The 16373-nt window shown below is 45.3% G+C and overlaps 1 protein-coding gene across 5 annotated transcripts in view; it reads right to left on the minus strand.

Moving 5' to 3' along the window:
* NTRK3 (neurotrophic receptor tyrosine kinase 3) overlaps positions 1 to 16373 on the minus strand; it is a 219326-nt gene that overhangs the window by 40088 nt on the left and 162865 nt on the right. For all 5 annotated transcript variants that reach the window (XM_086471894.1, XM_086471893.1, XM_086471891.1 and 2 more), the window contains one exon: positions 1938 to 2068. In XM_086471894.1, the coding sequence (XP_086328020.1) occupies positions 1938 to 2068 (131 nt within the window). The remainder of the gene's footprint in view (positions 1 to 1937; positions 2069 to 16373) is intronic.

Raw genomic sequence — 16373 nt, forward strand, 5'->3', positions numbered from 1 at the left:
GCAGAGCTCAATGTGAGTTGAGCTGTCCACGGGGCTGGAAAGTCAGTAACTCCATCCTCCATTGAAGTGGATCCTTTCAGCTCAGTTTCCCTGCTTCGCCATTTGCCTTCTGCAAAATGGGGATGACACAACCCCAGCACCTTGCTGCGAGGCTCTGAAAACGGGTGTACTCACATCTAGGGAGATCTCAGACACAGGAGTGATCATCACAATGGAGGAGCCCATAAAGAAACGAAAAATATGTGCTCAGAAGACATGCCCTGGATACCAGTCCCTCCAGCATCTCTAGTACTTGACTTTGTAACCTCAACACTCTTTGCTGAACATAGTTTTTGTGCATTTCTTAGGATGCTTTTAGAAGAAAGCTGGATAAAACAGGAAGCTTGTCCATGCCATCACATCAAAACTCAGCTTATCTGTGGGGCTGCAACCTTTAGGTCTGCTGAAAATCTGAGTCCATTTAACCAAGTGAGTAACACAGCCACTTCCTTTGGACCTGGGAAGGAGTCCCTGAGAGCAGAGCAGAGGCAGACTCTTGGCTGTGGACACAGCTGCCCTAACCAGAATGTCCTCCTGCTGCCCTGAGCTGCAGTGACCAGGGAGGTAGTTCTCAGCCTCTGTCAGGAGCATGAGATCTTCATGAAATGCAGCAAAATCTCAACATAATACATAAAGCCTTTTTTTTCTTCCTTTTTTTTTTTTTTTTCCCCCCTAATGTAGCCCAAATTAGAGGGACTTTTTCCCTGCAACCCCCCAGAAATGACAAGAAGCCAGGTTTCAAGGCCCCGCTCCAAAGCTGGATCTGTACAATCTTGCAGGATGAAAGGCACTCTGGACATGTAAGCTCAGAGTAGCAATTAACAGAAACAAGTTTGGATGCTATTTCTGCCTACATGCAAACAAAACTCAGAACTGAGACTTGAGAGACAGGATCGCATAAGGGATGGCTGACACTGATAGGCAGGTACCAGCCATATAATCAGGCAATTAATCATACGGGTAGCTGTTCTACCTCGGCTTTAACCAGTCTCAGAGGTGAAAGGTGCAATCTTGCAGTTCACAGTCAGACCATAAGGGGACAAAAAAAAGGCTCAAACTGCCAATAACTAAAACAACTGTCAAGTAACTGGATGCCTCCAGCATCCTGGAGAGTGTGCTGGAACATTTTTTTTTCCTGTAGAGCATCGGTTCAAATGCAGATCTTCTTCCAAGGAGTTAGGAGGAATCAATTAACTCCCGGGGATTAGACTATGTGTGTCTGCCAGCTGGTGCCACTTAGAAGAGAGCACATTTCCGCACTGAGTGGTCTCCTCTGCCCAGAGCCACACTGACGGGGCACAGCTCACATGAGGTCCCTCAAAGGATGCAAACACAAGCCAAGCTGAACTCGTGTTGGCTCATAATCACCAAAACAGGAGCGATCTGTGGCTAGGCAAGCAGAAGCTGAGTGGAGCTGAGCTGAGTTGGTTTGCCCATCTTGCAGCAAATCGATCCCAGCAAATTGGTTAGTCGTGCTTAGCTTTTAAGTGCTCATTTTTGCTGAGGCCCTTTTTTGTTTCAGCTTCTGCATGTTCCACAAAGAGAGAAAATCCGGAAAGAGAAGAGCCTCGGTCCTTTGTGGAGAGAAGGTGGACTCCACACTGCGCTGCTGCAGCTGCACAGGAGCTTACAGCTTCCAGACCAGCTTCTCTTCCCTGTCTGTCTCCTGGGCGCATCAGCAGGAAGAGAGGCTTTGGCATTGGCGAGAATAGACGACCTTGAAGCGAAACACTGAAACTTTGTGTGACTAAGTGGATTTACCACAATCTCCGGCATTAGATAAATCTCCACCCCTGGTCCCCAGCCCTCCCCTGCTTCCCTTTCCCACGCAGGCTCATCCAGCCTCGCTTCGCTGGTGAGCCCCTCCCTATTCTCTGCCATTCGCCCTTGGGATTTACCTTCACTGCCACCAGCATTTTGTCGTTGGTGGGGCTGAGGTTGTAACACTCGGCCAAGAACACCTTCCCAAAGGCACCTTCTCCCAGCTCCCTCTTCAAAACGATGTCTCTCCTCTTAATATGCTGGACATCTGTTGGAGGGAGGGGAGGAAGAGGGAGAGGGTTGAGGGAAGAATGAATCAGGGTTAATTTGGGGAACGGAAAACAACTAATTCAATTTTTTTAGAAAGCTGCAAAAGATCTGAAATTGCTGTGCAAAAATATCTACAGGGATCTTTTTACACACCCACGGAATGCCGCCATCTCTGGGATGGAGCTAGTCTCATGCAAAACATCTGTGAGAAATGTACTTGAGGTTTTATCACGTTCTCAGTACAAGCTCACAGCACGCTTGTCCTCAGGGAGAGGAACCTTTGGGGCAAAATCTGCTACAAAGACCTGAATCTTTTTGGAACGATCCTGAAAATAATTCACCTCCTGTGAGGCGTAGCAAAGGTCACATACTTCCAGTGACAGGCCAGGCGAGATTAGAAGGTCCTGTTGAATTTTGCATTTCAATTTGGATCCGTTTAAACCCAAACTCAGCCAGATTTTCGAGGCTGAACGCTTGGCAAAGCGTTCCCAAGGGAAGGAGGACCGCTGAACCCCATGCACCTTAGGGCATGAGCAGGAGCCGGTTGGAAGTGCCAAGCGCTGCCCCACAGCGAGACCCTGACCCTGCAGCCATCTCCTACATGACTGTTCCCTCAGAAACAAGGTTACCCCAGGATAAAGTCACTGGCACAACAGAAAAACTGAACCCATCAGTTTCAATGATCCTTTCTACTGACATTTAGGACAGCGAGGACTGACAGAGAATAGCAACTGAGGTTTCAGGAAGAATCAAAAGAGCAATAGCTATTAATTTAGCAAAGGTACAGAGGCCTAGGAAGATTGGCCTGCTCAGCTAACAGGGTCATTCATAAGGGCTAAATCTACCCGGGTACTAGGCACCTACAAGGGTAGATAAGCAACTATCAGGATATCCACAAACGCTGCACCGTGATTAAATGCCACTGGTTGCTGGGAGAGCTTGAAGGTCTCCATACTCTCTTTTGGGGACAGCAGTAGGGCACAGCTACTTGCTGTCAAACCTCTAAGCACCTTTCTGGCATCTCAGCACCCATACAACTCCTCTGGCAATACAAAGAGGCTTTTTTAATGCCTGGAATAAACTGTGGAAGTAGCTAGAGATGCACAGCCACCATAGCATTTTCTGGAGGCACAGTACCCAAAACTTCATCTCTCTAAACTGCCCTTCACTGGCGCTTACTCTCTCCCTTGAGACCTGTGGTAGCACAGACCATCCCCAGCTTCAGCTTGGTGGTTATGGCAGGGGAGTGAGAGCTACACAATCTTCTCCAGTGCTTGGTGAGCAAAAGCTGATGCATTAGAGGTCTCCTCAAGCAGAGGCATAGACAGGGCAGTGCCCTCTTTCCACTTCTAGGAAATCATGGTGCATTCACAACTTGGCCCTGCATCTGTTTGCTCACAAACTGGACTGCTTTTGAGTCTTTTCCATCTCTTCCACATGCCACAGGAGCTGTACAGGTAGGCACCCCTCAGCTCAGACATGTTTCTCTTCAGGCTCTACAGACGCAGGAGGTGAAGGTGACTAACAGCAGGTTTCTAACTGTCTGTGGGGAAGCATCACTAAGAGTGGTCACAATCTGCCATCAGCTCCTACCACCCAGATGCCCAAGTAGGCACCTGCATCAACCCTAGGGAGCATATGCCCCAACATAGGTACCACTTAGTGCATCAAAAAGCCAAGGGATTGGAAGACTAACATCCTAATGGCTTTCATACAGTTATTTTTAATTAGGAGCTCACAGGCAGATTTAAGGAGCTGCCACCTCTGTCCCTTTTGCTTGTTTGGGAAGACAGATGCTGCGAGATTGCATAAGCAATGGGCCTTGTAATGAACGATGCCTCTATAGAGAATTCCCCTTGACCTTTTCATTAATTGTTCAATAGACTGAAAACTGTTAGTTACCAATATTATTAATACTGGTAACATTACGGCACAGGATAGTAAGGCACATCCAAAATTACTTTGGTTTTAAATCTGCAGTGACAGCCAGGGAGAACAAATCACATGTGGACTTTGCCTTCTCCACCTGGTTTAGTTGAGTGTTTAAGGACTACCTTGAGAAATCTGAAATACTACGTGTTGAAATGTTAAGTGATGCACTTGGGTGAGGAAAGTCCTAATCTGAGAAAAGCTCAAATGGCACCAATTTACTTAATAGAGGAAAAGGGTTTTTTCCTCTTTCTCTTGGCAAGTATTTCTACAGCACTCATCACTACAGTACCTAGGATTTACTGTATTGACAAACCATGTATTTGCATTTTTGGTTTCCTGAAGAGCAGCAGTCAAGAAAGCTGCAGGGAAATGATCTTGTATTAAAAGGAGCCCAAGGACACTTTAAAAAACTCAGAATCCCAACAGAAATGTAGCAATTGCAATTCAATTGCCTCGTTTGGTGTGAGATAAAGTTAAAAAGGAAACTGTCTCAGAATAACCAGCAATACTATTTGAGATTATTTACACTTCTGATGAGTAAGTGGTAACATCATGAGAACCGAAGCAAACCTCTCTTTCTGAACTCCCCAGGGTCTTGCCCAAAATTTTCAGCTCCCAATTTTTCCTCCCAACAACATCTTAATAAGTGATCAGATGTTTCTGAGAGCTGGCATCCAGACTGTGTAATTATGTCTACATTATTAAAATAATATCCCATCTGTCTTCAAGACCAGATTTTGCAGCGCGTTGTTAGGGTCACCTGAGAAGCTTCAGGGAAAATGTATATGAAGAATTAAAGGGGATATTGTGGCAGACAGAGTTGAACTGAGAGAGAAGCAATGCTTTTGAGCTAGTGGACTCATGTAGCACTGCTGGATTTAAAGTAAACTTGGATGATCATTAAAAAAAAAGGTTAATGAAGTTAAGCAGTTTGACAGAAACTGGACAACCTTAATGTAGATTCAGAATAGTACTTTTGCTGATCACGGTTTCTCTCATCCTCAAATGGCCATAAATTTTGCTTCATAGTATTTTAGGCACAAATGGAATAACAAGTGAGTTATAATGAATTGCTTTTTCACGTGCTATAGGCCTAAAATACTGAAGTTTACATCAAATTCTTCCATTCACAGTGAGGTCAGCACTATGATTAATTCTCCATTGCTATTAAATATGGGCTTTAAACATAAAGCAATGACAAACCGCCCTGGCACTGTGCAAATGCCTGTGTTATTGTGCTAACCTTGCATCTCTTTGCTCATCTGTCCTGGCTGTAACTCATAAGGAAGGCTGAGTAGCCATGAAAGATGCTGTGCTGCAAGGGCACCTGGGAGGTTCATCTGCATAAATCTGTTTACCTCCTCCTGGAGAAAGCTGAGCCCTGTCTGATAAACAGCTGGTGTTTATTTGTTTTAGGCAGGCAGTGGTGTGCTAATCTGTCTCAACTGTGTTGCAGTCAGCCCTGCCGACAAGGTGTTTGCAAACTGTCTTCCCGTAAGTACCACTCTTTTTTTTTTTTCTCCCCCCTGTACCATTAACTTATAAAAACAAGCCAACAAGACAATTCAAAAGAAGAACCTATGCAGGAGCCCCAGCAAGACCTGACAGGAAAATAACCAGCCTTGACAGCATGATGGGAACTCATTCAAGGCTGCGCTGTATCTACAGGAGGGATGTGAGTGCACGACACTGAAGTAATTCCAGTTTTAAATGAAACATCTTGCAGTCCTTGTTTTGGGATAACTATGTTGCTGCATGACACAGAAGGAGAGTTGGGCAGATCTCCCACCCTGCTTCTTGTCCATCAAGATTTAACGCATGGAGAACACGTTTCAAGCTCTTGCCTCCACTATTGTTCTGTGTAACACATGAAACACATCAGAAAACACCCAATCTACAGCTGGATGGAAATGCCCTGTGACTTTAGTTCAATGACGGCAGCACATGGGTAAGCTAGAGCTTTAACGAGAGGGTAAGTCTGGGGCACTGCACTCACCTTTACAAATTGCCTCCAGAGCAGAAATCTTTCCTTTTCTCTGGAAGAGCCAAGGCAGAAGAATTTCAGCTTTGGATCTGTGATGGGATCTTACCTAACCTCCTCTGAACCTTTTGCAGGATGGTTGACTTGATCTGTGCTTAAAGTGCACTCAGTCAGAAAAGTGGCTGTCTAAAAACAGCAACTTCTTCCTCCCCGTATTCACTCCCATGTGTCCCTTAGTCATGTCTGCTCCTCTCCTCGACACAAATACATTCTAGTTTGTTAATTTTGCAAACCCGCACAGCCATGGGATATAGGGGAAGAAGAGGGAACAAGATTAAGTCTGCTTTTCTCATACATCAATCTACCATGTCCTGATGGGTCACTTCTACACTGGTCCCTGGGACAGAGCCTGGAAAAGCCAGAACTTTTTTGCTTAAATCACCGATTCCATGACTCTTCACCCACCTTTCACACTCATATTGCAGAATACCTCTTGCTTGTGGCAATGTCAAAGCAGTAAGACCCCGACTCAACCTCCAAATCCCAGGCTGAGCATATAGAGCTGGTAACAGACTGCGTGCAATGAAAACACCCTTTTTCTAATAACTACCACATTTCAATCACATGAGCAGAAATTGGGAAGTTGCATGGGTACATTTCATGAATCTAGTTTTCCAATTATTGTTGCATTTCCAAATCGGTGCTGGGCATCAGATGAAGAAGACATGGGTTCAGTGACACTGCAAATTCTGCGTTTCAGATTCCCATCACAGCCGGCATCCTTGAAACTATAGTTTAGTAATAATCTTGAAACCTGGATGCACATGACTGTGTTTGGACATAGATGACTACAGTGGGAGGTAAATGGACACATCAAACTCCAAACAGTAAACGACGAGCAGTGACAGTACTTAAGTTACAGCAAAATGCAAAGCTGCTTCTTAAGCTGGATCATTTACACCAGGCCTGAAATTAATTCTTCACATCTCCTTCTTTTAAACTCCCAAACAGCGGTCTGTCTGGTTGCTGTATTTCTAGTGGGTTTCCTGTCCTTGGACTCTTAATTCATGAACAACATGTAGCTCACGGGGGAAACTGAGCAAAATGATAAAAATTTCTCCTTTTACTTTTGCAACTTTCTTTATCAGCAGCTTTTTCTTCTAGCTTAGAAAAGCCCAATATGAATTTCCTATCAGTTTCCTCTTCTTCTCCTCCTCCACACATGGCCCTGTTTTCCCTAGAGGTAGGTCCTTTCCTCACCTCTCACCCCTCCCTCCCTTAGCTTTGTCATATCTTGGCATTTCTTCTCTCTTTTCCTTCTCTATTTCTTGCTGTTCAATCCCTGTTTTAAAACTGACTTCTTTTACACATGTTTCTAGGGTATCCTAGGTTTGAGTCTGATCCTGGGCTCTTTGTGGTAATGGCCTCGATTTTCATAAGCTCCTAAAGCCTCATTTGCATCAACAGCACTTTATAAATGATAACAACAATGACATTTTTCAGTAGTGGCTGAGTCATCTGCTGTAACAACTAATTTATGCCAAAGAATTGTTTTTCTTTATATGTAAGTTGTCCACAAAAAGGTAGCAAAGTTCTCAGTTAGTCAATATGATTCATTCACTTCTTTCTTGACTCACTGCTAAAATAATTCTTATGAATAAGCTCTGCATAGCTTCTCTGCTCTGTGACAATTAAAATCAAATAAATAAAGCTTACAATTTACACTGGAAGTCTTGTCACTAAGACATGTAACTACACAACAGAGTGCCTTTCATGTCAGGCAGTCATTCGCAACCTGGATGTCAACCAAACGTGTTGATGAGTTACCTGATGCTGTACCTGATTAGAGCAAAGTGTGCAGATCAGGCAGGACCAGATCAAAAAACCTTACTGCTCAAGGGCTGGTAAGTCATTCTCTCACAGATTTGTCTCATAGTGAGACAAGATAATACATAGGCTAGCTGCACAGAGTCTGAGTCTTCCTCCTGGCCTGGTGCAAATCCATCCACGTCAATGAAGGATATTGATTTCAATCATGGACTGCTGTGAAGTGCATGTAAACAAAGGGAGAATAAGTCCCACATAATTTTAAAAAATGGGAACATAAATAGGCTGCTTCTTATCTCTGTATGGACTCAAGAGTAGGTAGCCCTCCACCTCTGGTGGCTTCTTTCCCAGCTCTGACATGAGCCACCTCTGGGAAAAAGCCTGGATACACGCTTCGGCAGCTCGGCGCTCTGCCCAGATGCTGCTTCTTTGCCAAGTTCCTCTGTTAAGGCGCCCTTCAAGGACTCAGATTCAAAAGAGTCGTGATTATAAGCACCAAGCAGTTCTGACAGTCCTTTCAAGAAGACCCCAAATCGTGGAGGTTTATGTAAAGCATATCTGAATCTCTGGGAATTTGGTGGAGCAGGTGCAGTCCTTGGCTGAGCCACCTCGGCTTCAACATGTGGGTGTACCAAGGTCCTTCCTACCCTCTTCTTTCCAGGGGACAAGACCACCTCGCTCAGACCTTTCTCTTCACTTTGGGGGCAGTATTTCAATCTTATCAATTCTGCATGACAGCCCCCATAGCCATTTGCATGTCTCCACAGCAAAAACATATAGAAAGAGACTTTCTCACATTTTCCATCCATCTCTCCTTTGGCCTTGATGGAAACAACGTGAAATGCAAAGGATGTTCTCCCTTTTACATTGTTACCCTTCTCTTTGCATCCCTTCTCAGGCTTTTCAATCTCCAGCAAACCAATACACGCCATTGACTTCGCAGCTCTCTTCAGACTGTTTCTCATCTCTTGTACCTTACCAAGATGCTGGCAACTTTCTTCCAGGCAGCCCCTAGTACCTGACTATATATTACAATATCAGTCATGATCATACGCCTTCATGCAGACCTTAGAAGACAACTACTTTATGTTTCTGCAGTACTTTGCATTTTCTTACCATTCACCTTCATGCCTTGGGAGCAGCTGCAAGGCACAAGTGCAGATCCCAGATGTGGAGGAGGCATTATTGCCCACCTGACCCAGCTAATGCACTGCATGCTGCTAAATGGACCTTGGTAAAAAATAGGCCTTGACACATTTAGCTGGACAATCTGGGCTAAAAAAAATTATTCAAGAATACCCATCTGCGCAAGGAGATGACATTCAGTGTAGTCAAGCTCAAGAAAACAGAAGAACAACCTCTGCAAGCCAGATCTGTGATGCTTTGAAAATACCTTACATCCACCACTGCCAAGCATACCTCTAGCAATCAGGGCATCATCAACCTCTTTGGCTTTTGCTGTTGCCACAGCAGGTGGAGAGGAAGCCCTGACCCAAAGGGCTGCCTTTCAGTCGTCAGCTAACTCCAGCCAGCCTCGATTCCAAGGAGAACCGCGTTTCTGCAAAATAACCCTCAAGCTCCACAGAGTGATTTGATTAGCGGCACGGAGCGACTGGATTAGCACCCGCCGAGCTGCCGTAACTTGAGCTGCTGTCTCTCCGCTGCAGCACCAGCTCCCGTATCAGCCACACAGCAACCGCCGACTACAGGCTACATGTGCAATGCTCTTGGAGTTAAAGGTAAGTGTAAAGGGAGTGTGTGTGTGTGTGTGTGTGTGTGTAAAGGAGCTGACAGAAAGGCAAAGCACAATCACTCCTTAAACCAATAACTCCTCAGATGCAAGCCCAGAGCCTGCCAGACTCCCTCGCCAAATCACGCTGAAAACCATTTGGAAGCAGGTGGCATTACCTGGTGTGACGTACCCAAACCAAAGCAAACTCTCATTTTCTTCATTAAAAAATTCTGAAAAATAACGTTAGAATGCATTTGGCACCACCTTACAAACACTTTTTAGGCAAAACTTCTGTCTCAGCTTAAACCACTTGACACTCCTATAAAAACAAAACATGATTTCAAGCTCTTCTCATCCATTTCAGTCCCATAAATCTGAGTACTAACCACTTAGTAATTATTTTATGGAGAGAGCAATATAGAGTGTCTCATGGCTACTGGTTGCTGAGCAGTCTCAGCTGGGATGCAGAACAACCCATAGTCCTACAGAAGCACAGCCATCCTCGGGAGATCCCAAAGCAAAGGAGCTATAGCAAGAGGAGGGCTCCCACACATCACCCCCAGCAAATACCTGACAATGACTACAGCAACAGAGAAAGGAAGCTTCCAGCACGTCTGGGTGTTGCACAGCAGCCAGCTCTTGCCTTTAAGACAGCATCCACCTCCTCCTCTTTCTGCAGTTTTGTGACTTACTGAAATGACTCAAGCAAGAGATCATCATATCAACAGGACCCTTCCCTGATCCAACGAAGTAAATCCCTTCGCCTAGGCTGTTGTCAATGGTTAAAAATGTCCTTTAGTATGGAGATACGGAAGACTTTCCAAAAGAAATCTAATGCTTGCAAGTGTCCCTGCAGCCACTGGGGTTAGGGTTAGGGAACAGGCACACAGCTGTAAGCGGGTTCCCAGTTGTGCCCCAACCCAATCTCTGCCTCTGCCCAACCTGCTTGTGACCAAGGAGTATGTCAATAGACCCTCAGGTTAGGACAGACACCCTGGTCCACCTTGCTGCTGTCACCTCTACAAAGCCTGGGTGCAGGTTCACCTCGTGCCCACCCGTGCCTCTGTATGCACCAACTCCTCCTCAGCTGGCTCCCAGAGGAGCACGGAACACTGCTGATGGGACCAAAATCTTATTAACATTCCAGAAAAAAGACTTAAAAAACCAAAAATGATTCCCATTGTGTCCTGCACCTTCTCAAGTGATTTCTCGCTGGCACTAGCTGCAAAGCCAAACTGCTTCAGCAGTCTGTCTCCTCAGACATCCAGCACCTACTTCACATCCCAACGGGACACTTGGGCTCTGCCTTTTGTATACAAGGGTTAACTACACAACTGGAGACAGGTAAAGGAGGGACTGGAGTGGGCTGCAAGGGTCTTGCATTCAGTAGAATGCCCAAGAGCCGCATGGCAATGTATCATAAAAGGGACCTTACACAAAGCATCGTCCTCACCAACTCACTGGTACACTCCAGCAGCTCTTGGAAACAGGGATTGGGATTCTTGGCAGGGTGAGAGGAAAAGTGAAAAAGAGAGGGTAAGGGAGTCTTTCTGGTGAACATGTTTTCTTTCCACCAGCCAGGCCCCTAGGTCCCCTGCTGCCAAAGCACTCAGAATAAAACATTAATTCAATACCACACATTTAATTACACATTATTTGAAAGTGAATTTATTTAACGGAGGAAAATAGTCTTCAGAGAGCATCTGCCTCCCTCAGACTCATGCGTCTGCAGGGAGGGGGTTTGGAGAGGAGATAGGAGGAATAATGGTTTGTTTTACATCAGCAGCTATTGCTGTTCAGTTCATCCCTTCAAAAGAGGAGATTTTAAAGAGATAGAGTTGTGTTTTGCAGGAACTTACCAGCTGATTTGATTTTCCAGCTAGTTTTCACTTGATTGGAAAGCGCTGCTGCAGACAGATATCACTTGTCTTTCTTTTTTATTATTTTTCCGAGGAAAGGGAGGGATTACTGGTGGAGGGATGGAGGAGGACTGGCTGCCCCTTGAGGGACCACGCAGCAGTCAGACTTCAGGCTTAAGGCTTTAACAACACAGTAATCAGACATTTAACAGCATCCTATTGCCGAGACGGATAATCACAAGAAAGCTGGAAGCGACCGGGTCTCAGCAGCAGCCTCGCAGATTTGAGACCGTCTCCCAGCAGGAACGCAGAGGCTTCCTTTCCACCCCTGAGGTCTCAGAGGCTCTTGGCTACCAGTTCCTCCAGCCTGCAAGTTCACTGCCATGGCTCTGCCTGCTCCAGTTGGGCCAGAAGCCTGGCAGGGCTCACTTTCAGGCAGCGTCAAGCCTCCTATTTCCCTATTCAAAGCTCCACTGCAGAGAAATAGAGACTGACTCCAGTACCTGGCACAGGCAGCAGCCCCTCCTCAGCTGCGTGCGAATCATTCTGAGCTGCTGCAAGGACAGAAAAGAGCTGCCAGGCCCTTTGTAGGAAGGAGCTTGCTCTCAGTAAACTCAGCCTGAGCTTTTGCCTTTGCTGTCCTCTGGGTTTTGGCACCCCTGCAATGTCCCAGCAGGAGGATGTCACTCAGGGCTGGGTTAACTGGCTTGTGTCAAAACATAAGACTTTCTCCCAACCCTCATCCCTGCACTGGGTCTTCCTCCCACTCCTTAATTTGGGAGCAGTACCAAGAAACTCCCTCGTCTTTGCGACAGTCTTGATTAGACTGCAGTCCCCACTTGGAGTGACCGGCAGACACGGAAGTGTGCCGTGCATCACCGCTGCTAGCACCCAGTGCTCCCTCCAACAGGTAGCAGGAGAGCTCAGCCCAGCTAGTACTTACCCCCACAGCAGGGTATGTCCCTGACCGACAGACGTCCCATGGTCAATCTATCGCCCTTTTTGGCCTCACCAGCCATATCTTGCTGGTGCCATCCCGGTCCCAGCTGTCAATCTCAGAGCCGTGCTGCAGTTTGCTTGCACACCGTGGTAGATAATGCAGCGCTGGGTTCAGGTCACAGTGTTAAGATTTTCCTTGCAATTTTCAGGATTTAGGGGGTTTTGATACTACTGTTTCAATGTTGTCCAGTTTTCGGTTTGAAGTTTCTAGTCAGAGACATATGCTGCTTCTGTCTAGTCTGACTCCACTGTCATTGTCTTCCTAATGGCTTCTGATCTTAATGTGCCCCCACCATAAAGGCAAAAAAGTTCCAGATATATTGAATATGTTCTGGGGACTATGTGATTATTAGAAGGGTGGCATTAAAGAAAGAGGTATGGTTTGAAAGTGGTTCGAGTGCTGAACTACAGCTGTGGTCCCTAGTGCAGAATCTACTCTGAACAGAGTAAAAACTGGCCCCAAATTTGGGTGCAAAATGAAGAAATATTTTTAGAAGAAGTGCAGTTCTATCCAGATGTGGAAGTGTGAAAAGACTTTCAGAAAAATCTGTTGTGACAGAATTTCTGGACCGTCTCAAAGCAGGAAGTTTGGTGAGAGGGCCTGGTCATTTGCATTTTCCAGCTAGAGCTCCAGGCGGGCTGGAAATGCTTCTGTTTGTTGCCAGCCTCACCACCATCACAAAGGAAAAGGACAATTTTGGACAAAACATAGCATCATTGCTTTTTTTTTTTTTTTTCCTTTTTCTTTTTTGCTACTGTGATGTGTGGGTGTCTATGCCTTTTCTTGTCCCATGCCCAGTCATTCTCCCAACAACAACTTCCTTTGGTGGTCACTAAATGAGTGGCTAATGCAGCCAAACTCACGGAACAAGAAAATTCCAGAAGTGAGGCCATATGGAGTAAAAACATGAGGTGTTGAAAGACACATCTCAGGCTCAAGTTATGATTTCATTAACGAGCCTCTCTCCAATTTGCCCAATTTCCATCTCTCCCCTTCCTTCCCACCTTCTCCGACTCACTTTCTCGCAGGACTGACACAGGAGGTGTGCTTACGTCTATGGCTTGATGAGGTGTTCCCTTAGACTCATGTTTTCCTAACACCCCAAATGGACCTTGCTCCGTCTTTGTTTCTACATGAGGTTTCCTTGGCTTTCTCCCTACTTGTTTGTCTGCACAGCCCCATCCCTTTTTTCATCTTGCCAACTTCTCCTGCAGAAGGAAACCCCTGAAGGAGGAGTAATGTGAGACAGCTCTGCCTGCTGGGCTCTAAAATTACTGTGGTTTGGTTGATTTCAGCAATTGTTATGAAGCAGCAAATTATGCAGAAAGGAATAAAGAGAAGGATGGCTCGTACAAAGGAATTAGCTAATCTGATGGGGATAGCAGCTGCTCCTCGTTTAGCTCTCCAGGTCTATGCATAGTTGGGGCTTCCTGTACTCCTTTGGTCTATGTCTGAGTCACAAGTAGGATGCAATGAATATTGGACTGGTGCTCCTGTGAAGCTTCACACAAAGAGAAATCCACCTTTCCTCTCAGGTCCCCCTTGCTGCCGAAAAATGAGCAGGCTAATGGCAGACAAGAGAAAGGAGCCCACCAGTACCCTGGGTTCCTCCTGCAGAAGAGGACCTCTGAAAGTCAGTGGCTTGGCCATGCGTTGATGCTGGAGCTGCTCCGTGGTGGGATCTGACTCGTTTCACAGACACTGGCTGAGCGGAGGCACTGTCATGCCAACACCAGCTTCCTCTCCTTGGCAGAAACAGAGCGCTTTGAGGAGCGAGAAGTGAACAAAAAAAAGTTCTCCTTGGACAAGGCTTTGGAAATCCCTCATCACCAGTTAAGGACTATTTAAGGAATCGCATGCTCTTGTTAGGACACTGCCTTACCTTCCCTGATAGTACTGCTTTATTGTATTCCCACCGTGTCCTGCCTCTATTATGATTATAAATGAGAATCCATCTTGGTTTATTTTCTCTGACATTCCCAGTATGGGGAGAACATGGGGTAATAAAACACTGTATATTTGTCCATTTGTCTGTCTGTCATCTTTCAGTGATGTCTCATGCCATTATGAGCCAGATGGTTGGGGTGAATTTCACAGAAACTTCATCACAAACTTCATTGCGTGCAAGGGAAAAAAAATATATCCTACAGTTTTCTCCTGTGGCAAAACATCAGTGTCCGCACCAGGGGGCAAATACCCAGTTAATTCTTCGTAAGAGCCCTGGTGAGACTCAAGAAAACATTCTACAGTGCTGGTAGCCTCAGAATACATGATTAATGGCAGATGGTGAAAAAGGTGCATGTTCAGATTTAACCAAACTATGTGTGAGGACTGGATGATTGCTAAGTTGGTATTCAAGACACATAGGGAAGGCAACCTACTAGGATCTTCAGCTACAAAAACAAGATTTTATATATATATTTATATATAAATATATCATATATGGCTTAACAGCTTAAATTTAAATGTGTACACTTAAGTTTTACAGCAAGCACATACTGCTAGTGGAAAGGACTAAAATGAGCAAGATTGCTGAGAAAGGAGGGACAGGGAAATAATGTTTTGCAGTTAGCTGAGGATGCAGAGGCATAAAAAGGACCTCCCAAAGCTGGCAATAGCAATTTGCAGATGAATATATGTGGGTGATTCTGCAGAGCACGGAGTGAGGTATAATGGTGGAAAGATCTCCGATATCCCATTATCTGTTTCTCCTCACTAGCCTAGGACAGTCTCGTTTCATTGGAAAATGTCTTGAACAAGAGTATATATGTTGCTTTCCTGAATTGTCCTAATTGGAGGGTCAGCATCAGATATTGGGTTGGTAACATGGAAAAATCAGAGGCCAGTTTCCACTAATCTTATCCATCAGTCTGCCTGCAAATCCCATTTCATTATTGCAATCTGAGCTTGGAAAGTGACCCCAAATTCAGCTTGTATTATAAAGGTCACCTTGATGTCTTTTCTTTATCAATCAGAGTTTAAATCAAGTCCTTTAACCTTTTCCCAGGGAGGAGATTTTTCAAGCAGGTAATGGGCAAACCTACCCAGATCAATATCTGAGTGCAGATGATCACCCAAAGTTCAAAACTTCACTCAGACTTCTTGCATTTACACAGCCGGGCTGCAATCCTCCTGCAAACAGAGCCCACATCAAGTCATTCAAGGTCTCCAGACTAGAAATTGGAATTGTAGATAAAGCAGACAAAATTTAAAAATAATGAAGGAAAAAATAATTACCAGGCTGTTCAAAATCACATCTTCATTTCTGGAAGGAGTTCAATGAAGGCAAGAGTCTTACGCTGTCCAGCTTGCTTCGGTTATCCTTTCTTCATAGATAACGCTGTGTCTCTGTTGCATGAATCGCAGTCTCCCCATACCACATCTCCTCCAGTGTGAGTATATTCCCAGTGCTGCTCACAGTATTGCAGGACGGTCGGAGAGGTCCTCTATCTCTCTCTGTTTCTCTTCTCTTCCTTCTCTCTGCCTCTCTCAAACACATCTCAAATCAGGAGAGGCACTGGGCACATTTGCGACCTCAGCCATAGTCAGTGCTGGTGAAAAATCACCATGTCCATGGTGTTACAACAGGGATGACTCTGGCTCCTGCTTTCAGTGCTTCCTTGCAGATCGTTAGCAGACATTATTAAAACCACAGATGATTAAGACTGACCTCCAGGACACGTCATTTTCAACCTCTTTCCAATTGGAAACATTTTCAGCAATAACTCCTTTCTGTCTCTTGCTCTTAAGACAGATTTCTATGCAAGATTTTATCTCAAATCCTACACCAATGCTTCTACCCCCAGTCATCAATCTCCAATGCTGGTCCTTGTCAAATACTCGCTGAAAATCTCAGTGTACTATATCCACTAAATTTCCCTTATATACAGCGGCAGTTAGCTCCTTAGTGAATGCCACCAGATTAGTTGAGTGTGACCTCCCACTACTTCAAGCCACATAAGTTTGGCCTTC

The sequence above is a fragment of the Leptosomus discolor genome, chromosome 11, assembly GCF_034619465.1.
Source record: "Leptosomus discolor isolate bLepDis1 chromosome 11, bLepDis1.hap2, whole genome shotgun sequence".
NCBI classification, from domain to species: Eukaryota; Metazoa; Chordata; class Aves; order Leptosomiformes; family Leptosomidae; genus Leptosomus; species Leptosomus discolor.